Source organism: Takifugu flavidus, chromosome 14 (assembly GCF_003711565.1).
Source record: "Takifugu flavidus isolate HTHZ2018 chromosome 14, ASM371156v2, whole genome shotgun sequence".
Classification (NCBI taxonomy): Eukaryota; Metazoa; Chordata; class Actinopteri; order Tetraodontiformes; family Tetraodontidae; genus Takifugu; species Takifugu flavidus.
In genome coordinates, this window is record NC_079533.1 from 6,869,794 (window position 1) to 6,892,475 (window position 22,682).

General features: G+C 50.5%; 2 protein-coding genes across 6 annotated transcripts; both read right to left on the bottom strand.

Annotated features, from left to right (window-relative positions):
- Positions 1 to 97: 97 nt before the first annotated feature.
- slc7a1a (solute carrier family 7 member 1a) lies at positions 98 to 10,517 on the bottom strand. Of its 5 annotated transcripts, none has more exons than XM_057054874.1 (14): positions 10,350 to 10,517; positions 6,928 to 7,028; positions 6,543 to 6,817; positions 6,284 to 6,466; positions 6,052 to 6,210; positions 5,801 to 5,981; positions 5,472 to 5,605; positions 4,584 to 4,806; positions 2,566 to 2,702; positions 2,263 to 2,365; positions 1,986 to 2,179; positions 1,754 to 1,905; positions 1,562 to 1,670; positions 98 to 1,462 (listed from the first exon to the last, which is right to left on the bottom strand). In XM_057054874.1, the coding sequence occupies exons 3-14, from the start codon at positions 6,727 to 6,729 to the stop codon at positions 1,278 to 1,280; spliced, it is 1,947 nt and encodes a 648-aa protein (XP_056910854.1). In that variant the 5' UTR covers positions 6,730 to 6,817; positions 6,928 to 7,028; positions 10,350 to 10,517; the 3' UTR covers positions 98 to 1,277. The 5 variants fall into 5 exon arrangements, with proteins under 5 accessions (XP_056910854.1, XP_056910855.1, XP_056910857.1 ...); XM_057054875.1 differs by having other exon boundaries at positions 6,894 to 7,028; XM_057054877.1 differs by lacking the exon at positions 6,928 to 7,028 and adding an exon at positions 9,466 to 9,572.
- A 142-nt stretch (positions 10,518 to 10,659) lies between these two features.
- On the bottom strand, positions 10,660 to 16,829 carry paxbp1 (PAX3 and PAX7 binding protein 1). The gene is given in 18 exon segments (XM_057054868.1): positions 10,660 to 11,147; positions 11,222 to 11,376; positions 11,464 to 11,610; positions 11,696 to 11,762; positions 11,844 to 11,920; positions 12,006 to 12,127; positions 12,206 to 12,353; positions 12,430 to 12,629; positions 12,713 to 12,828; positions 12,978 to 13,080; positions 13,578 to 13,701; positions 14,310 to 14,352; positions 14,354 to 14,622; positions 14,911 to 15,011; positions 15,086 to 15,301; positions 15,393 to 15,581; positions 16,072 to 16,194; positions 16,404 to 16,829. Coding segments are annotated over 18 exon segments (2,619 nt in total). The 5' UTR covers positions 16,708 to 16,829; the 3' UTR covers positions 10,660 to 11,032.
- Between the last annotated feature and the right edge of the window lie 5,853 nt (positions 16,830 to 22,682).

A 22,682-nucleotide genomic window follows, 5' to 3' on the forward strand; every position in this document is an offset into this window, starting at 1 on the left:
TCATTATTTCTTAATCCTAAAAGTGGAAGCTTTGGAAATATATAAAATGTTACTAGAACAGAACCAAAGTAATTTCTGAAAAAACGCAACAGCATGATTCCCCCTCCAAAATACAGATTCTTTATTTTAGATCTTATACAGATTCATGTTCACAACATTCAGTAACAAGCTGTACATTTATTAGAAACGGCACATAATTCTACAGTGAACGAACATTTAAAAAATTGCATAGATTGGACACAAAATGTCCCCCGCGAGCATTAATAACAGCCTCATCCTACGATCACGAGCACAACTCGCTGTTTGAATATGAACACAGACATAAAGCGGTTGAAGGGCAGAAGGACGTCAGATGCCATGTTATCAAGGGGGGGGGGGGGGGTGGGGGGGGGGGTGGGTACTCTGTAACGCGGCTCGACCAGGTGTAACCAGCGGTTCACATTAAAGCAGCAAGATATGAAAAAGAAATTGTAAACACAAATGCCTGAACTACACACACATAACGGACACACAGGTACACAGCTGCCAGCACTGTGATGATCTCCACTACAGTCAGGGGAGAGGATTCACGCGGCGAATTTAGCACAATTCCAACACTGAAGCGTAGAGTCGGTGGTTACAGAAGCTTCTTACAGGCAGAGTTTTGTTGCTGGAGCAGCAGCTTCTGCATCCGACCGCTCGCGTTCACGTAAAACTCCTTTTAGGGAGTTGGTTTAAACTCTGCAAGCCCGTTATTATTTATAAAAAAAGAAGAAGAAAAATGCCGCGTGAATGCCATCATTTGGTCTGTAGCTGTGAGCGACAGAGCAGCAGCGTTCTGTCCCTGTTCCACATGCAGCTCCTGGCCTCTCCGGCCACTTCTGCTCTTAATCACATCTGGCAGATTCTGCAGTAACGTAGACGAACATTTGTTCCTAAGTTTTGATCAATAAAGAGGAAAGAGCCAAGAAGCTAACCCAGAAATGCCCTCAGAAAGCGCAGAGAGAAGGACGCGATGCTTTCCCAGGATCTTTGGAGCTCCCTGACGGATGAACTTGTCCGGAATCTTCGCTCTCACACAGACAAGCGAAGCAGAAGCAACTTCATTCATGGCTCTTCAAATCCCGCAGTTCTACCCTCCAGCGGAGCAAACGCGTTTTTAGCACTCGAGGTAAAAATTATTACATTGTTTCTTTGCCCAAAAGGGAGTCGAACCAGTGCAGGACTGGGAGTCTCTTCAATTAACTGGGTGCCAGACAGGCTGGCGTCAGGGCCACGCCGCACGTCCTCGCCACCTCCTACAAACTCCTGTCCTCGTCTTCCCTGTCCTCGATGGCGTAGTGCAGGAACGCCTCCTTCTCTGGCGACACGCGCTCCGACTTATCTTCGTGGTCGAAGCCGATCATCTCCGTCTCCGAGGACCTGCGAGCAGCGGCCGCCTCGGCGCTGTGGCGAATGCCGTAGCCGAAGTAGATCGTAAAACCTGAGAGGATGGATCGTGGTTAGAGCGCCACTGTGAGACAGCGGAGACAACACAGAAGAAGACTTCTAATGGGGGCCAGGCTAAAGACGGGCTGCTCACCCAGGACCATCCAGATAGCGAACCGTATCCACGTGCCCCTGTCCAGCTGCATCATGAGGTAGACGTTGACGAACATGCTGATGACTGGAATGAAGGGTAAAAGCGGAACCTGCCGGGTCACAGACAGAAGCAACCGATTAGCGCAGTGACAGATTCGACCCGCGTCTACCTGGACGGGGGGACGTCTCCCACCTTGAAGGAGAGCTTGGTCTTGCTCTCCGGCTGCCTCCATATGACAAAGCCGAGCAGGAGGCACGCCATGAAGATGACGGTGAGAGCTACGATGTTCCACACAGCAGTGCCCCCCTGCACTGCTAAAATGCTGAATGCCAGGATCAGCAGTCCTGCAAGAGAAACAGCAGCTGAGGGAAAGTCGGACTTTTACCAGGAGAACCAGGATATGTGAGGCTTTCGGAGCGCCTACCGAGGACCGAGGCGCACACGTTGACCGTGAAACCCGAGAGTTTGGACGGCTCGGGGTTGTCCGGGAACAGCAGGGTCTTGAAGCTGAATCTTTCCTCCAGACCTGGCAGCATGTTCATACTGGGGTTACTGTCGCTCAGCTCCGCCTCCTCCGGCGAGCTCGCCATCACCAGGCTGGGCCGCTCAGGCTGGTACCTGAGCCAAAAAGAGAAGCGAGCTGTTTCACCACGGCGCTTTGACCTTATAAGAGGCTAAAAACAAACGTCCTTTCTACTGACCTGAGCACCAGGACACAGGCAGCCACTAACGTGTAGGCCAGCAGCGTCCCGATGGACATCAAGTCCACCAGATCCTTCAGGTCGAAGAGGAAGGCCATGACAGCTTCAACGCGAAGAGGGAGGAGAGGAGACAATTGTGAGGATGACTAGAACAGGAGCCTCCTAACAAAGATGGCCTGCTGGGCAGTCTCACAGTTTACCACCATAAACATCTTTAAACAGGCAAATCTAGCGATTGACGGTCAAACTGTTGGTTATGGAGCTGCATCCTTGTAGACCCTCCTACTGGCGTCTCCGTCTTACCCGACATTACCCCGGCGGTCACCGTGGACGTCACCGGAGATTTTCTCTCACTGATCCGTGCCAGGAAGGAGAAGAGCAGGCCGTCCCGAGCCATGGCGTAGATGATCCGAGGCAGGGGGAACATGGAGCCCAGCAGGCTGGGGGCACGAGGGAGGGGGCAGAAGGTCAGAACGCAGGTTAGCTGGAGGTATCGAATGTGGTTGTCAAGAGAGCAGCACTTGTTTAGAGCATCATTCAAAAAATGGAGCTATCGTGAGACGTGAAAGGGCGCACACGGACGTAGTTAAGTTTATTTAGAGGAAGTCGACACCGCCAAGACGCAGGTAGGAAGAATTAGAGAGGCAGAGAGGAACTTTAGAGGAACGCCAAAGCTTCTGCAACAGCAGCAGCAGCCTGGTGAAGACAGATGGTGTTAGGAAACATGCGGGTTAGTGTCTCACCTGCCCGTACGCCAGAGCTGAAGGGGGGGTGCGGTTAGCAGGGGTTCGGCGCCACGCGCCCGCCATCGGCCACAGCCCGGATCACACGGGTGGGGGGGGCAAAGGGAGCATGCTGTAGCGCGGCGCGAGCCGGTGCTATACGCCGATCGGCCATTTTGAAAATAAGAGCAGCTACCCCCCGCCAGGAAAATGTGCCCTGCGTCATCACAAATTCCTGTCAGTGAAGGCTCGGGGAGGGTGCCAGGGAGGGCGGGGCCGGGACGTGAACTCCGAGACCCCTCAGCACGACCGCAGATGGTAAAAGAAGGCCCGACCCCCACAGAGCCAAAAGGATTCGCTGTCTGTCTGCCAGCGCCACGTGCTTTGGCGGGAGCGTTTTAAGGCCGATCGGCGTACAGCCCCCAGTGTGACGCCAGAAATAAAAGCCCCTGAAATATAGTGAATGGAAATGTCAGCTGGCAAAGTTCAGACACAGGCTGCAAGTACATGATAGTAACTGCTGAATGAGCCTCAAAACAGTGGTTATATAGCGCGTCGCCATGACGACCGTTAGGGACGAACGGCCGCTCTGATATCTGCTCCTTTATCCAGGAAGATTTTACTGATTATGGCAGCTTTCCTTCATTTGACAAGCATAAAGCACGTCAGCACTGTAGGGGGCGCAATAACAGCAGGACAGGGAGGAGACTCGGCAGAATTCCACCTCGTCTGGGAGAAAAACAGGCTAAACTCTACAGCCATTTACTACAGGTTAAAAACAGGTTTTTTAAACAATTTGAGCCCCTCTCAGCCTCGGGTCATAGAACTACCGTAAATTCCGCACTATAGAACCTGACTATTAGCTGCAGGTGGTCAGAGATCTTTATGGTCCACAGAAAGATTATTTTAAATGTTAGATAATCAGATAACCTTACTGGCTTTCCCCGAACACGGCACAACAAGGACATTACAAAATTTAGGACCTAATGGTGCAGCATTTAACTTAAAAGCTGCATCATCAGCATTTCTTGGTGTGTTTTCCATGACGAGGGTGTGGATATGAAGCACACAAAGACGGTTAAACACCATTAGCTTAGCGGCTCCTCGGGGCCTTAACCTGTGCATTGCTCTGCTTGGGCGCCCTCTGGCGGCCGCGAATATCTGATCACCTTCAGGAAACTTTATTTATCCTGGCGGTGTGATGAAGGAAGTCATAAAAATCTATAAATAGCTGCATCACCCTATCAGCTGCAGGGGACAACGCGTCAGGTACATGTTATTTTGATCTTTTTGTTCAGCGTTACAAGGAATGTGGCGATGTAATTGGCAGGTAATTATCAGTTAAAAAATGTTGGAATCGTGTATCCCTAACGCAGTTTTAAACGCAGAGCAGTGGAGGCTTGAAGCAGTGTTACATAAACCTTCATATATAATTAGAGCTTATTTTTACTCTGAGGGGCTCAAGTGCCTCCAAAATTAAACATACACATACAGACCTGCAGGCTCATGGGACTTATGACGTATATATAAATGTGTGTGCGGTGTCATCTGACCCACATTCCAACTGCCTTAAAGACAACAGCCCGATGGCTCACTGACCTGGTGGACAGGGCACAGAGAGAGCCGACAGCCACGGCGTATTTAGCCCCCTCCCAGCCCACGTATCGGAACGCCACGGGCAACGGGCTGTTGCTGTCCAGCATGTAGTACGGCATCATGAGGGTCAGGGCGGCGGAGACGCCAAAGTACGCCACAAAGCAGATCAGGAGTGAGGACACGATACCGATGGGGATGGCCCTCTGGGGGTTCTTCACCTCTTCGCCTGGAGGGACGCAGACGCACGTTTTCAGGGGTAAAAAGTGCAGAAGAAAACCCCAAACGTGCACACGGCAAACAGAACATTTCACATATTTATCTCCTGGTGATTCCGTAGCGGCGCTCCCTGTGGGAACGCTCGATCTGTGGTGGAATCATTGCGACGGCTTCATCCACGACACCTTCGGAGCGTCGCTCCGCCTGCTGGCGGTCGGGGACTGAGTCGTTCTTCACGTGGCAACGGAGGGACCAGAATAAACTACCCAGCAAAACTCCAAACCCCAACAGACGCCCCAAACCTCAATGTTTGACGGCACATTCACGAGCGAATGCTCGAGCATTAAGATCCCGAGATCCACAGGATCAAATATTGAATTCTAACCAGATTTATCGGACTCAGTCGGCTCCTAAACCCCAAAGTTTCCGTGAATAATGTGGGCCAGCAGGAAACCCTCAGCCCGCTCCGTCCTTTTTAGCCGTTCTCTTCCTCGTTACATCAGAGACGAAACCTTGGATGGAAAGGTCACGGCGGCTTTGGTTACCCTGGCCCACAGCCCTGCACCCCCCCCCCCCCCCAAATCAGACACTTCCCATGAGACAGTGGAAGACACACGAGGAGCGGAACCAGGAGAGAACTGTGCCAGATCAGATCGACTTTCGTTTAAAACTGACCGGTAGTTGCGATGCAGTCGAATCCAACGAAGGCGTAAAAGCAGGTAGCGGCTCCCGACAGGACGCCCGACCATCCGAACGGCATGAATCCGCCCGCTCCCATACTCTCCCTGCTCGGCAGCAGCTCCGTCAGACTACACGGGTGGAAAACACAGTTTAATCCAAACTGACCACGTCCACGAGCACGAAGACTCGCTGAATTTGTGATTGGAGTTCCAACATTAGCCAATGGGGGCGGCTCGCCACTAGATGGCGCTCAGGGTGGGTTCCTTTTTTGGGGGGGGCTGCTTATTGCCCACCTTTCTATACATGCTGTGGTCTAGTCTTACTTGAGGCTGGAGTTGCTGGTGGTGTGATTGGCCTTTAGGATCTCCTCAGGGTCGATCTGCCAGTTCTTCATGGTCCCTTTGACCAGACCAGAGATGACCATGAACAGCAAGACGAGAACGTTGATGCAGGTGAAGACCTTGTTGACCATCGCCGACTCTTTGACCCCGAACGCCAGCAGACCTGAGAGGAACGTTCTTTGTGAGCTCTGAGCGACCACATCAGAGAGAACGGAGCGGAGGGAGACGCGCACCGGTCAGAGTGATGATGATGACCACGGCGAACGCGTCGGGGTACTCGGCCAACACGCCCGGGGCGTTCATGGACATGTACGCTCTGCAGAAGTGCTCGATGTGCTTCCCTATCAACTCATCAAAGGTGGCGCTCCAGGCTCGCGCCACGCTCGACGTACCTGAGGAGCAAAAAGACACTTGGTGACGTTTTTATCAGCCCAGCGAGCAAAAACACCGCTAACAGTTGTTTACCGATCACATATGAAAGAATGAGGTTCCAGCCGGTGAAGAAGGCCCAGATTTCCCCCACAGTCACGTAGGAGTAAAGATAAGCCGAACCCGTCTTGGGAACACGCGCTCCGAACTCCGCGTAGCACAGACCAGCTAGCACCGAGGCTAAGGCTGCGATCAGGAAACACAGCACGATAGCTGGACCTACAGGAGACGCGCGGATTTCTTATTAGCAGCTGCAAACACAGTCTCACAGGTTGCATCATCACCATCACAACACCTGAATTCTCCCGTGCAACAGCGCCTGCCAGCACGTAGACGCCGGCACCCAGGGTGCTGCCCACGCCCAGGGCGACCAGGTCGAAGGTGTTGAGACAGCGGGACAGATGGGACTCCTCCGAGCTACAGTCCACCACCTTCACCCTCAACAACTGTTTCCCGAAACCCAGAAGCCTCTTTAGCGCCATGGTCGCGTCGTCGGGGAGGGAGGGGAAGGGGCAACGGGACACTGGGAGAGGCGGTTGCAGGGAAGCGGGGTGGAAGGTCACACGCACCCTGAAAAACAGTGAGGGTTCAGAGGTCACCAGGATTATACTCGACCGTGGGTTCAACAGCGTTACTGTATATTTACAGCAGCCAAAGGAGGGAAAATGAGGGATTTTTACAGTTGTGACACCAATCACGGCGCGCTTGATCCGTTTCCTGGTGCTGCCTTGATGCTGGAGCTCAGTTGGGATTTGATCTGCACCCTCCCATCAAATGCGAGCTGGAAAATTCAAAGCTTGTGACAATCGAGAGGTTCTCTCGGTTGCGAACATGAGACAAATGTTCACACAGCTCCCACACACACACACACACACACACTTATATTAGGGGTTATAAATTAAGGAAGTGCGCTGCTGCATGACAGACGTGTTATAAGTAGGACACTCTTTCCAGAGGAGTTACGCAACACAGCCTGGAACTGGGGGGCCTGTAGGGATAATTCACTCCGCTGGTGGATACGTTGCAGACATACGTTATGTAACATAGTGCAAGTCACTCAGGGCAAAGAAGGCGGGGCTTGTGAGCAGCCTGTCCGACACAAAGACAAGCAGAACTGAAGGTCTTTCTTTGGAGCCGTCCCAACGACACTCCCCAACGACACTCCCCAACGACACCCCCCCACACAGCAGAACATAAATCTCTCAATAGGAGAGCTCCGAGGAAGCGAAGGGCCTGGATCCTCTGTGCAGCTGAGAAATTCTGCATTTGGGGAATGAGGAAGGAGAAACTATCTGGAGGCTCATCAGCCAAGAAAAAAGCGGAGGGGCCCGGCTGAGGCAGCGTGGCTGGTTCTGGTGTGCCAGACGTGCACTGAGACGTTTGTCTGATCATATGAGACTGGGGAAAGTCAAACTTATGGGTCAGCCCCCAAAAAAGCCACTCCGGCTCAGTTTAAACTCCCACTTGTATGTTGACGCTGTTCAAATATGTGTGTTTGTGAGGACGCGCCACCACAGACGGCACAGACAGACAGACAGACAGACAGACAGACAGACAGACAGACAGACAGATTTGTTTGCTGAGCCTCCACTCATGGCCACAGTGTGGACCAGCCTGCCAAAACTGGAACTTGCAGATGATGGTGGGGTTTTGCAACACCACCAGATATGACTAGCAGCGTTCTTAAATGGCATAAACAACTTCATTTTTAATACACACACACACACACACACACACACACACACACACACAGACACACACACGTCAGAGGTCGACGGTGTAAAACGGGAGACTTGGAGTGGTACCAAGCCCAGCAGCTGCAACAGAAACTGGATTGAAATCCCGCTGTTGGGGAAGAGCGCTGCAGAACCTCCCAAACAGCCTGTTTACCAGCAGGAAGCATGTTTACAAGGTGACCCCCAAACCACCAGATCACGAAGCTCCTGCTGAGCAAAACACTGACTGGGAGTCACTGGTTTATCTGCACGTGCTAAAGTTCCTACTTGTCTTCCTGATGACATTCAAATCACATTCAGAGTATTAAAAAACCTGCTTGTTTTCTAGAATACAGCATTTTAATATTATAAACAGGTGCTAGCGAGCATATAGTTAGCGGATAGAGCTAATTACTGCAGCAGGATGTGTTACATCCTTTAATGTGCATTCAAGCCTTTTAAACAATCATAAAGCAACAACACACACACACACACACACACAGGCATGCACACATATGTGCATGAACTTGCACACTCAAGAATTTGCCAAAACGAGCCACATGATCTCTAACTGAGGAGTGACACAAGATAAAACAAACATTTCTGTTGGTGCAATTGCAAAAAAGCAAATAAAGAGAAGGCCAAGTAACCCCTGTGCTTTCTGAGCAGGCAGCGACACAGACGGACCTCTACGTAGAATCCCAAACCTCGATGACAGCAGCCTGTGCAGCGTCTAACCTGAGCGCCCTTCACCTGTCCTCACGGTGGACATCTAAGGAACAGAAGGCAATAAAGGCGCACGGCACCGATTAACTATTCCTGAAGCTGCTGCGAGAGAGTTTAGCGGCAGCTTCTGAAATACAATCCAGCGGAATCACATGGCCCGGCTATTCCAAGCAGCACGCCGCAGCGTGAGCGCGGCGAAAATGTGGCCGCAGTTGGCCGGAGGTGGAAAAGCTGAACGCGACCGGCGTCACATAGGTGCAGAAATCACAGCTAAAAACGTTCTGTACTGCAGGGGTGGGGTGTGTGTGTGTGTGTGTGGGGTGGGGGGGTGCAGGTTAGCACAGGGCACGGTGAAAGAATCTTCCTGCTCTGCACACAAACACAAACCTGCATGCGTGTGAGCTTTGTGTGTAACAACATTAAGGCAATGCCAAAGTCAAAAGTTTGTTCCCTCTCAGTGGGCAGTGAAGGCAGCACGGCATGACATTTAGGCCTCGGCAGCCGTCCGTCCGTCCGTCCGTCCGTCCGTCTAGTACTAATCCGCTGATGTGGGTCTCCTAGAACCAATCCAACGTGCATTCTGATTATTCCCGTTTCAGTCATGTTCTGCTGAAAATCTCAGGAGAAACACAGCTTTTATTGCCTGTAAACACTGACTGATGAATTCTGGTTCCCAGAAGCTGCGCTCATTTGTGTGACGACTCTAAACAGGTTAGACGACTCTAACCACACCTGTGGTTATTACTGCATCATAACCCTGTAATACACCCCGTTTACCTCAGCCACTGCTTACACTGTGCACACCGTGTCAGAGTTAAACGTCGAGGCCAAACGGAACCCGGCCGCTTGTTTTCGGGAGCTGGCGCTGGTATTATTAGTCAGACCTAGAAGGCAGGGAGTTATTTCAGCGAGGCTGGAATGCTTCCGTACAAACCCTCCAATGTTCCCTGTCCCAGGTGCACGCGGGCCCTGCAGGCTGCCGCCTGACCACAAGTGACCTGCATTCAAGGAGGCTTAAATTAGAAGCAGAACATCAGTGTTGCAATCAAAGATGGGAAAGGTCAGACCCGTTTGTGGGGGAACGCTCAGCTACAGCCGTGCGTGCTGGGCGCCCTGATTTCACACTCGCGCACCCACTCGTGCAACTGCTGCCCGTCCCGCTTCTGTTGCTTCCAGGTGTGGAGACATGATGGTGGTTAACAACCCGTCCGTCAGAAAGGTGGAGGAGCTTCATGCAAAGGTCCAACACGCTCTCTGCCTTTCACAGGTCAACAGTGGCTCCTTGTGTTTTTTTAATTACAATAACTACTTATTAATATGCAAACACTCTTAAATAGAGTTTAGTTTAATTGTTACTAAAGCGATTCAGCTGAAAACTGAGCTGAAATCGTTAAATCGGTTCCAGCATTCCACCCCCCCTTGCAGACTTTTTGCAGCAAGCATCGGCGCTTCCTATGGAGCGGTCCGCGCGTGCATGTGCGTGGAAGCATGTGTCCTGCAGCACGCGGACTTCGAACCCGGATCGTTGCTCCTCCAGAACCGATCGCGCGGCCTTCACTTCTCAGCCCGATTCCGAATCCCTCTAAAACGCTTCTAAGATATTCACAGAACAACGTGCATGTGTGATATAGACCACAATGCAATGCGAGGAGGGGTCTTACCTCACGGAGCCCGCACGCGCGCATGAAGCGGAGCTCCAACCAAAGAACCCGCCTTCGGTTCTGCGAATCCAGGACGGAGCAAAACCCCGAATCAGCGTGTGGCGAGCGGAACAGTCTCAGGTCTCAGGTCTGGTGGAGTCCCAGCTGCTTTTTAACGCGTTCCGATGGAGGAGGGGAAACACGCACGCAAGTAGCCTCGCCCGGCCCGGCCCGGCCCGGCCCGCCCCCTCTGGGGCCCCGCACGCACCGCCAGGGGGCAGCGAGCTGACGGAGAGGAGCAAGAAGACACTTTCATATCCACGGAGCAACATTGGTTGAAAATGAAAATTTATTTGTCAGGCAAAGTTCTAAAAGCTTTTACAAGCGGGAGTTTTTTTTGGCACGCGCGACCGACGGCGGTATGCAACAGGAAGTGGAGGTGGTTGGACTTCTTTGAAGAGATCCGGTCTGACGGGATGCAGGCGTGGTCTCCGCGGATCCGTGGTCAAAGGTTGTGCGCTTCAATAAATTATGCTTTTGGATCTTTCCAGGCTGGAGCAGCGTTCCTGTCGGAGCCGGCTGTGATTCAGCGTCGGGCTCCTTTGGAGGTGCAGGAAAACACGTTTCTGTACAATATTCACAAAATCTACAGTTTTCTGGCCCGCGCTCTTCGGTGGAGCCCGTTTCTGATCTGGCTGGCTCCTCTATATCTCCAGGAGCTGCTTGATGTCCTTGATGCCTTGCTCCGCTGCCACGCTGATGATGTGATCCAGCGCCTTCATGTGGACCAGCATCTTCACGGCCTCTCTGATCAGGTCCCTGGCAGCACATATGGATCGTGAGAACGCTAATGGCGGCGGTCGCCCGCGTGTGCTCGGGGGTGCTTTCATTACCTGGCGGCGCGGCGTTCGAGGTCAGAGACGCCCAGACTGCTGCGGTGTAACGAGTTGGCCACATGGGCGAGGTAGCGACACAGCGGCTCCAGCTGGGGCAGCGTCCGCTGGCCTTTCAGCCCGGAGAACCACGGCACCGGCAGACACTCCACCACCTAGGAGAGGCGCCAGAGAAGCGGGGGTTACCTCCAGGACCCCTCCATCAGCTCAGCTGGGGCACTGTAAGAGTGTTAGTGTCCCACCTTTTGGCACTTTTGGACGTTATCTTCCCCGACGTCTGTGGTCTGCAGCGCCGAGAGGATGTATCTGTTCAGGGTGCTGTCCAGAGCCAGGTCCTTCAGGCAGGAGAGGGATAGGATGCCATCCCACATCAAGATGTTGCCCAGCAACTACAACCGAAGGGAACGTAACAACTGTAAGACGGAAACCAGCTAAATAAGCCATTTAATCGTCGGCGACTCCGTCTGAAGGTACCTTCACGCAGGACCAGAACTGCCTCTGGTAGAACAAGTAGGCGCCGCTGTTCTTGTTGTCCAGCACGCTGAGCAACAAAGAAACTCACACTTAATCATCAGGCGGCTTTCAACACGCCACCACCGACGTTCGGGTTAATGACTGAAACCTTTTAGGGTAGAGCGGAAGGAAGATGTCTTCATCCAGAGTCCGCCTGGTCCTCAACACAATCGTTTTCAGAAGCTCCTGAGGGAGAAATAACGGTGAAAGTGAAGCACCAACTCCCGAAGTGGAAGCCGAGTCGATGCTCGTTCAGTTCGCACAAGCCTACCTGTGTGTACTTGTTGTCTCCGTGCAGCACGGTGGGGTAACCTTTCCTCAGTCGGTGGAGGAATTCCACCAGGAGGGCCGTCTGACTCCGGGACAGCGGGTCCCAGACCTGCTCCACCAGCACTGGCAGAAACACAAAGTCCATCCCTTTGACCATTTTCAAACAACTCTCCGCTTTCGGGGTTGAGCCGATTTTCCCACCTGTTAGCTTGGAGAGGATGACCTTTTCCACTATGGAAGGCAGCAGGCCGTTATCTCCGTCCCCTTTCTGCAAGGCCGTCTGCTCATCGAAGCCGTAGAAGAGCAGCGACTCGAACCAGAGCATGTACTCGAAGTTTTCACACTCCACCTGGACAGAGAGGAGAGGGCTGTGCCGGGTCGGTGCCGCTGGAGCGAAAACACGTCGCTGTGGCCTCAGGTCTCACCTCCAGAGGGTTCCACGTCATGAGCTGCAGACGGACTAAAGGGTTGAAGAGTTTGGGCAGACAAAGGCCGATGAAAGCCTCCCTGTAGCACTCGGCATAGTCTCTCCTCCAGACCTCAAAGTGGGATTTAATATAGTCCAGAGAGTGAAAGTCTTCTACAACGTCCTCAAACACCTTCTTGGCCTCGGTGACGATGCGCTCTAGATTGGACAGACGTGGTCAGTTAGGATCTTTAGTCAGTGCTCCTCGTTATCGTCGGTGCTGCGGTTGCTACGGACGACACCTTTCTCCATGCTGAAGCTGGTGATGTCAGTGGAGGTTTCCTCGTCGTCCGACGAAAAGCCCTCATTGTGCTCGGCTCGCTTTCCGTTCTGCTCTCTTGCTTGTCTCCTTCGGGTGCTGGATGCAACCACGGAGCCAAAAGCAGATATTTACAGTCAACGTTCATGCGCGGTCAGTGTCCACAGCCCCTGATCTGCTAATAAAGCCCCTAATCTGCTAATAAAGCCCCTACAAGCCGATTGAGCTGAAAATCGGTGCTAACGTACCGCCGAGCTTCTCTCTCTGCTATCCTCCTCTGACGCCTCTGCTCTTGGTACGCCGCGCGATCTCGGCCGAACGTGTCTAGATTAGGAGCCATGACAGCTTTATCTGCAAGAGAAAAGGAAAATGTTACAGGTCATCATGACAGGAAGTGATCCAAATCACTCTAAGCAGTCAACATTAAGGAGAAAATTTGAATGAACAGAAGCCCCTTAAATGAACGGAGGCAGGGCAGGCAAAGCCTTGAGATGAACACCTTTAACACAGGAGGTAAAGCAGCAATATACCTGAATGAGGATGCCGTGTGTCTGCACTCACCTTGCTGGACCGGCCTCCTGTCACTAACAGTTTATCTGTACTCATCGTCTGAGCTGAGCTACAACCACCCAGCTGACTGAAACTGATCTAGTAGCACAAGCACCTTCTCCAGCAGAACGTTGCCCTTTTACGCGCGACCTCATTCACACAGTCGCACACCTCAATTAACCTTAATTAACCTTAATTAACCTCACTCGTGAGGACAACGGGACAGCACAGCAACACTCGCACGCTCAAATAACGAGGTCTGTTCAAATAAATCTTAAAAACCTTCAAGATGGACTGACTTGAAAGGCTTGCAAACTCCGACGATTCATCTTTAATATCATCCTGTCGTCTCTGGACAAGTCGTGAGGCCCGTTGCCTTAGTAACTGGTGCATGGCAGCCTCCAGCTCCAGGACAGCAGGGACCTGAAAGATATGATACCTTCTGTGACCTCTGACCTGAACAAAATCGGAACTCCCGAGTCACACGGATGTCTCGCTGGAGGGACGAGAGGGGCATGACGGACACGCCGTCTCTGGAACTTTCTGTTGCCTTAAAAATGCCCCCCCACCACCACCACCACCCCCAACATGAAATGTAACCCGTAAAGTGAAAATATTACAGGGGAAACTTTAACCCGACAGTTAATCTGCGTTCATGAGGTCACAACAATGATGACTGTTAGTGTGGATAAGAAAACAGGGAGGCAGCTGGCGGGCCAATCCTCATGCTCCTCTGATGCTGCAGACGCAAGATTAAGTTAATCTACAGACATGCACTTAAAAAACATGCCACATTTTCATATTCTAGACTCATTCATCTTAGTTCAGACTGAACATGCACTCATCAGCTACGTCGTCATGGTCGAACAGCTCCAGCTAGTTTAGTGCCAGTTTTTTCTTAACCAAAAATGATATAAACAGGTACGACAGCTGGGAACCCCTTAAGGCATGCTACCTTAGCTTTAGCCAATATTACAATCAGAAATCACAGACACAATACAGCTAAGCAGATAGCACAAATTCTCCCTTACCTTTTCACTGAAACACTCAAGCAAGTCTCCAGGAGAGCCTGAGCTCAAGAGTCATGTCAGATGTTGTCCGAGTCCGGCGCTGTACCTACCTATCCTGCAGCCGTTTCTTTACCAGATCAATGGATACTGGGCTTAGATCACTAACAGCAGCCCCATAGTGAATGGAGCCATTATCTGTTTGGACAGCTGGTTTGGCAGCTTGTGCGTTCACAGAGTTGTAGGTCAGCAGCATGCTGTAGGAAGTGCCGTAGGGCTGACTCTCATAGCTGTTCTGATAGTACACCATGTTGTCTTCGGGCTGGCTGCTCTGGACCTGATTGGAACAGACAAAATGATTGATTCATGAGTTAAACACTGCGGGTATTCGAGAGGCGGCAGGTTATGAAGAACAGTCCGGTCAGAGGATCAAGGGCGCTTCTGAAGGAGTGTGACCGGGTTCGATATATCGGATTCTGAGTTGGGGTCGGGTAGGAAGCTTCGGCGTTACAGGTTACAGAAATGTGACCTTATAGCTGCTAAGGTTGTTTACATTCAGATGTGTAAGTACATGTAGCTGCAGCTAAGGGGAACAGACAGGGGTACAATCGAAATGGCCGTTTACCTGAGGTATGCTGATTCCTTTCCTGATCTGCTCCTGCTCCCAACGGCTCACCTCCTCATCTTGACCCGTGTCCAGCGCCTCGTCGTCACTGCCTTCTATTCCTGCAGGGGTGAGAGCAGGAGTTCATGTACCAGGCAGCTCTGATGGCAGACAGAGCTCCATTTGACCACAATACCGATTTCTTCAGCTATCTTTTGCCTCTGGGTTTTGTTCTTGACGCCACTGAAGCTAATCCTCTTCTCATCCTCATCGTCGCTGGCGTCCTGGTCTTCTTCCACCAGGTGTTTATTCGACACCTCTGTCTCTACCAAGGGAGCATCACCTCCCAGCTCTCTCGCCAGCTGGCGCCGCTTTCTCGCAGCGTGGATGAAAGCGGCATCAGGGATCTCGCCTGGAGGGTGATGGGAAGAGTCGAGGGGCTTAAGGCATGTTTCAGGGTATCACAAGTGGATTCATTACTGGTGAATCTCATGAAAGAATACCTGGTCTCAGGCTGCTGAGGGAGGAAAGCGTGTTGAAAGTAGCTGCACTTTTGCTCTTGCCGATTTGTGTCTTTCCACCTTGCTCCTGCTCATCAGTACTGTCCACCTCCATTTCTTCCTCTCCGTGGTCACTTCCCACTTTGCAGGAAGCTTCATCTTTTACAGGAACCACTGAATAAGCTTGAAAATCTATGAAAATGAAATGCATAAGTGACCGAGATTTGTGGGTCACCTTAACATATTCTCAACGAAAAGATTTAAAATATTGGTAAAGAAGTTGATGAAAACAAGGAAAATTATCGTTACTGTAATTTTTAGACTAAAAATATGAGGTAGAGGTCTGACGAAGAAGTCTTCAAGAAAGCAAACCTTTGCACAACAACAGCTATCTAAAGTCTGGGAACTGCTGTGGCACAAATAATTCAAATATGTCTTGTAATTATGGACAGCATAGAGGAATTAACTCTTGGGGTTTTTTTTTTTTTTCAAAGAAACGTGCATTACACCTGAGAATGGGGATGTTTTTGACTATGCATTAAAACGTGCAAAGCCCTTTTCAAACTCCCCATATCCACACTATCCACATTTTCCACATGCACCGTATCCATGTTTTTGCAGCTGCCCAGTCAGGAAGGCTGCAGAGATGCAGGCTCGAGAATCCGATGAACAGGAGACACACCTGATTTACTGTCCTGTTTGACAGAGCCGCACTTCTCCAGGTCCTCCTTGTACTCTCTCTTCAGCTGCTTGACGATCTTCTTGCTGTGATTAGACTTTTTCACCCTGAACACCTCGGAGCCCTCTGCATACATGGAGGCAAGCGAGAAATCAGATTCAGGCCAAACGTGCAAAAAAACGCGGCTTAGATTTACGATTACATGAATAATAACCTTTCAGATTTCTCTTATCCTGCACACGCAACGCCGATTTATTGGCTTTTATACTAAAACCAGCATGCACAGCACGTTTTTGGAACGCAGCTAGCTACTTTAGCACTGAGTAGAAAGTTACCTTCATCGTCATCGAAACTCAGCAAACTGGCCTTCGTGGGTCCAGGGACTGTAACGGCTTCTTTGACTTTTTTGTCTTTCTTGACAGCTCTCACATTGAAAGCATGAATTCCGTTGTTGAGGTGGTTGTCGGCGGCGCCGGCTAATCCGGTAACGCTGTTCCCGGACGTCTCAATAAAGGGGATTTCATCGACGACAGGCCCAAACAGTGTCGATGCCAGTGGCGTTTGCCGCGTCTCATCCTGCTCGTCCTCGTCAGACTCATTCCTTCGTCGGATATTGGCTCGCTTTGCCTTTTTGAACATTGTGTTTCTCTCTATACTCTCGGTGATACACGTTAAAACAGTGCTAGGCGCGGTAAGTAATTAGACACACGTTCAGATGCGACCATTTTCTGTCAGGTACTTCTTCTTCGTTGTTATTTGGTAAAACTTGGCATTTCTTCTTCTTTACTAAGGATAAAAGATAAGCACATGCGTCACCGATACTTGACTGCCCCCCAGTGGTCAAGCTGGTTAACAGCACTGCGTTTTTCGTCACCCATTACTTTTCAGTATAAAGAATAAATCGACATTGTGCATTGAAAATAAAGCTAAAATACCCCCTGAAACACACGTATTTCCTCATTAAACTTTCTACATCGCATGTTACACCAAAGTACAAGTTTGTCAATTTCTTTGTACGTTGGATTTTGGAAGTTTTACATTTGTATTTGGAACATTTGTGGGGTGTTCTATAGGGACACGTTGGCAGAGTTGATTCCATTCTTTAAAGTTGTTTAAGGAGTGGCACAACACTGCTTTATTCACCACTACCGCTACAATCACCACCCCTGTATGTTAATATTGTCAAGATTAGAGAAGAGCACATGTCTTCTTCGGTCGGAGCAGATGATATGCAGTCTGAGCTTTGACAACATCAAATTCCTTCATAAATGGCAGACACGTGAGCTGCAGTTTTAACGAGCTTCGTTATAGAGCCATTACCTGCCTGGACCTTGTATAGGCTGCAGCACTGATGATAGCTGCTGGAATTAAAGTGGCACCACAGATGAAGCTGGACTGATGCGCCGTGATTAACATCAAAATCTCCCCTTTTAGTTAAACTCATAACTGAAATGAATATCCCTTCAGTAATGCAAGTATTTAAACTGCAATTCTGAATCTATTACGCGTTTGTCATTACATAAGACATCTTATTAAGAGGCTGTTTCTGACCAACCACATACATTTGTGAGTGAAAGGCTGGTCATGCGAGGCATCGCCTGGGCCCTCGACGTCTCGGGAGGCAGCCTGACAACTTCAGCGATTTCTTAAGGAACAGGCAGCAGCGGTGATGTTCAGGGCAGAAAGTGGACCAATTAGAACCGTTCATTGAGTGCCGATGCTAACTCTAGCCGCAGATGGGGGAAGTAATGACGTGTTAACTGCTACAAAGGCTCCAGCTGCACCTGGTTACCGTAGATATGGTGGGTTTTTTGTTTCTTCTCTACCCTGAAATGATTTCGAGTTCCTCCTCTGAAAGTGAATCTTACACTTGGTATCTTCCAATTTCTTTTCAAGTCTTGTGGCTTTCGACTAATGTTTCCGGCTCATTTGCACCTCAGGATGCAGATTTAGTCCAATACTAAATCCAGACCACATAGCAACACCGCTGAGGGGGTCAAACGACCCTCTTTTACGGCGTTGACATTTAGGAGATAGTCATACTCATGTGACGTGATGGATCCGTGGATGGATGGTCAGCCTGCAAACCGATGAGTTAACCTTGCGAGAAAAAAACACAAGTGGCCCCAGAAGCAATTACTCAAAGGTCAACGAGTCACACAAACTTGAATTGATTGGTTTTAGACCCGCAGCCAAGTGGGCAGAGGGAAGGCCACCGAGCGGCCGCATGAGGACGCTGCGCTGCTTTGTTGGAGGACGCTGACGCTTCCCTCGCGTAAAAATGCTAATAAAATGCGATGACATTTCCCGATCCAGTGATTGTATCAGAAATAAGCGCCGCATGAATATAGATGACATCAATACTGCAACTCAGAGCTTCATAAGACTCATCAAATCAATCCTGTCACGCCAAAGACGCGGAGCTGTCGCATTTCAGGTGATTATTTGTGTAAGAAAAACAATTTAATTTGTAGCAGACGTGCGGGCGCATCATTATGTGGCTGGCGTGTACGCGCAGGGAACCGTGGTGAACGGGGTGTCGATCCTCTTTAGGGTGCGATGCTCCGTCGGGCTGCCGCGACCGCAAAAACAAAGTTAAAGAAGGTTTTCATTTGCAGCGTCGGAGCAAACGTCAGGGATGGCTGACCTGCTGCTTATTAAATACACAAGGTGTGTAACACGCGACGAAGGTGTGTGTGTGTGTGTGTGTGTTGTGTGTGTGGGGGGGGGGGGTACAGGAGCAGACGCTGCTGTTTGCTTCTCCCGATGTTTCTCAGGTACGATGCAAGATTAAGGCACGGGAGTGCAAAAGAAGAGAAAAGTAACTCATTAAAGTTATCTGACACGTGCGTGTGTGTGCGTGCGTGTGCGTGCGTGGGAGGGGGCGCCTCCACAGAGGTCGTTTCTGTTTGGACTCTCTGTGCCAACAGATTGCGTTATTGCTCCCCTGCTGGAGCACGCCATTGTTGCGACGCTTTTGACGCACGCACGCACGCACGCACGTCCATTTGTGTGTGTGTGTGTGTGTGTGTCAGGGACGTGGACCTCATGTCAAAGAAGCCCAGTTGTCTTGTCACAGCGTCTTGCTGCCCATCTACCGGACAAACACACTTTGGTTTAGGAGCTCTGTAGAAGAGAGAACCCTTCCCAGACCCCCCTCCCCGCGGCACCCGGCAGCTTGGAGGCTGGAAGCTGGAGGAAAAGGATGGTGGAGAAGGTGATTTGCTGATTACAGAGAACGCCGTGAGAAAATGATGATATTTAAACCCACTTTAAAGCCTCAAACTTATAAATAAGTGATGCACTGGAGACGAAGGAAGCGCTCCTACACCTGCGGCTCAGTACTTAAATATTCATTTCCTGTCATAGCCACACACTCCTTACTACAGATAGTTCATAAGTGAGTGTGTGTGTGTAGCCATGTTGAATTAGAGATGTTGCTCACAAAGCGCTGTCTTTGAGATGAGGAAAATCAAGAATTACAGATTTCTTTTCCCTCAAACGATCCACTCAAACATCTTTTAGAGTTTTGCTACCCCTCCACTTCACCTCCTGCTTTACGCCTCTTTCATCCCGGCGACGCCCACAGTGGGTCCAAGACGAGGTGTTCAGGTCCCATTTGGTGGGGAAGGGGTCGGACGTCTGTTTGAGAGAATAACTGTTGGGAAAAAAATGAAAAGAGGGAATTTTCAATGCCGATAGAGGCCGGCAAATCCAGGGAGAAATTCCTCAAACATTGGAGTGGAAACTACAGCAATTGTGGCCAATTACTCAGAAATGCCTCCGACAACAGCTGCATATTATTTATTTAAGATGAGGGGTGCAGAAAAACCTATACGGCCGCAGGCTAAAAATGCCTAACCTACGGTGGAAATGCAGATTAGCCTTCAGTTTTTGCCGCCTCGCAGCGGTTGGGTGCACGTGAGTGGAGGCGCTGTGACCTGCAGGGGTTCCTCTGAGGTGGTTTGAAGGTCGCGCTCCCACCGAAGCACCAACACGACACAGAAAAAAGCAAAGACTAATGTATTTAAAAGCAGCTGCGCTCACCCCACAGCTCTCCTGACGTATCCCTCCACCTTCTCCTCCGCTCCAGTCGACCTCAGTGGGCTGATTAATTGGGGGCTGCTCACGAGAGCATCGCTTCTTTAATAAGTGCTGGAGCTCGAATTGACTGCCGTCCCTTCGCATCTCTTCATCTTACTTTTTTTAGAAATATCTTTTATTTCCTTCCATGATTTGTCGCCCTTCCTCCCGCCTCGCTCCATCTCCCCCGGCACATGATCCAGACGGCCTCCAATGTAGATCCTTTAGCACCTTGATTTTGGCGTAATTGCACGTGGATAAATGATGGCCCCCCCCACACATATTTCTCCAGTCTTCCATCAGGGACAGGACCCAGGGCTCGGCAATCACTCTGTCTCTGCTCTGGGGGGGGGGGGGGCAAAGTTGCTGGAAGACAAAGGGACTTTTGTGTGTTTATTTCTGCGTAATGGCGGCGCAACAACCTGCTCCCTTTTTTCACCAGGCTGAGACGATCGCAGCTGCAGACTGAAAAATCGTCTTTTGTGTGTTTAACTTCCTGAATTGGTATTTATGACGCGTCTTTAAACGAGGCGGCCCGCTGCGTCCCATTCACGCAGCCGTATTGATTCCACCAGGGAGTTACCGCTTGTCTGCCGCTACGTGGCTCCGAGGGAAAGACGCCATTGGCGCCCGTCCTAGATTCTCCTCACCGTCTCTTCAGCTTGAGTTCTGAATTCTTCACTCGGAACGCGGCTTTTGTGACCAAGAGGAATTTTCTTAAGCAAGTCTTGTACGTGTGCGTTTGTGCAGGCATGGAATGCTAAACGGGAGGCTGTGACAGAGGATTACCTCTTAGCGATTCCTGTCACCTTCACACGATTCCTTTCAGCATCAAAAAGAGATCTTATGATTGATATTCAGAAGCTTAACAATACAAAAAATTGATATTCTGGGCAGGTTTGTGATGTCTGTGAGTGATGAGGGGAAAAATTGTCCTGCGAGAGACCTGGAGAATGACAATGAATTCAGTAAACAAGTGACAGGCACTTTCTAACCTTCTTTCCTCTGGGACGCGTCCAAACTCGGGGGGGATCGGAGCTCACCGCTGCCCCAGCAGAAGGCCTCGCACCAGGGCCTTGATTTAATCAGTGCCCAGCAAGGGGAGAGGCCAAGCAGGCAACAAAGCTGCCCTCTGGCTTTCCATCATCCTGCCATCATTGCTCCCCGTTGGTTAGCCCAGGAGAGGCCGTCCCTCGCCCTCCGTCTGGGCCGTTTGAAGATGAGAGGGACCCGGTGTGAGGGGGGGGATGGCCAAGAGGAGGAGAGCTTGATGAAACCACGGTTGTTCTCTTTGAACTGCTAATCACAGCTTTTAAAGCTGACCTCCTTTCCTGTTTTTCTTTCTGTGTTTGGATCATTAAAATATGTACCCTGATAAAGGGTCCACGGGGGAGCAGGCACATATATATCATTATATAATATAATGTATTAGCTCACCACTGGAGATGTTTAATGAGGTTTCCATTTATTCATGAAAACCACGAAAACTGCGTCTTCGTGCCACTAACATTTATGTCGATTCCAGCGTGCGTGAACACGTGCAGTTCTTGGTAGGCACAAGAGCAGCAGACCTTGAAGTCAGGTTTCACATTTTCTTTTTGAAAGTGACTCCGATACCCACAACGTGAAGATGCAGCTAGTTCTGACCTGCACACAACGGGAAATACGTCAGGGGTGCAAAGTTGGGCCTGCCTGATTGGTTAAATACTACGTTTGCACTAATAGTCACCTTTCTTTGGTCTTAAGCTAGGTAGCTAAATGGCTTCCTGCTATACCTAAAGAGGGTGGGTGTTAGAAAGTTCGGACTCCTTTGTGTGTGACTTCTACCTCCTGTCAGAGGGCCAATTTCAAAGGTTTTATATGGGGGTGTGGCCTCGCGCAGCTCAAGGCTGAAACCACTTCAAAGTTGCATCAGGTGTGCACTTTAATCTAGGCTGAGGGCTGAACCAGTTTAGCTATATTCGCAATGACGTTACAAGGTCTGTACCAGCCTGCGGGGTGGGGGGGTGGGTGGCACGGTGACGAAGGGCATGATGAGGTGGAGGAGAGTCGGATGGCGGGGGATCAATCAATCATCGCTCCTGTTGGTTTGTATTGACTGCAGTCCCACAGGGCTGCCACGGTCAATGCGCTCGCGGGCATTTTGCGTGGGTCGATGAAGGAGCGTGCCTGGCTTAACACTCACCTTTTATAGTGAGCCGTGCCTGTGTGTTAGTCTAATATATTAGAAGTTTTATGGGGACATGGCAACTGTACAAAGAAAAGATGGCCTGGGAGGACCCATGGCAGAGTCAGGCCACTTAGCACTAAATCGGCCAAGTTACTTTAACGAATTGACGCCCCGAGCGAACCAAACAAGGCCGGGGATGGTAACAGCCTGGGTGTGACCTGACAGGTAAAGGAAGGAACCCCCGTCAGTGGAAAAATGGCAAATTCTATTAATGCACGGAGGGACACGTTTAGGCAGCTCAAAGTTACCCCAACAAAGGCAACAAATGCTAAATAGCTATGTGTGTGTGTGTGTGTGTGTG

What these genes read in the sequence shown, in the direction of transcription:
- slc7a1a (XM_057054872.1), bottom strand. Translation starts at nt 6,729, where the DNA reads ATGGCGCTAAAGAGGCTTCTGGGTTTCGGGAAACAGTTGTTGAGGGTG. An exon ending in ACCAGCAACTCCAGCCTCAA is followed by an intron (nt 5,606 to 5,800) that starts GTAAGACTAGAC and finishes CCACCCGTGTAG; the next exon opens with TCTGACGGAGCTGCTGCCGA. An exon ending in CGCTATCTGGATGGTCCTGG is followed by an intron (nt 1,463 to 1,561) that starts GTGAGCAGCCCG and finishes CCATCCTCTCAG; the next exon opens with GTTTTACGATCTACTTCGGC.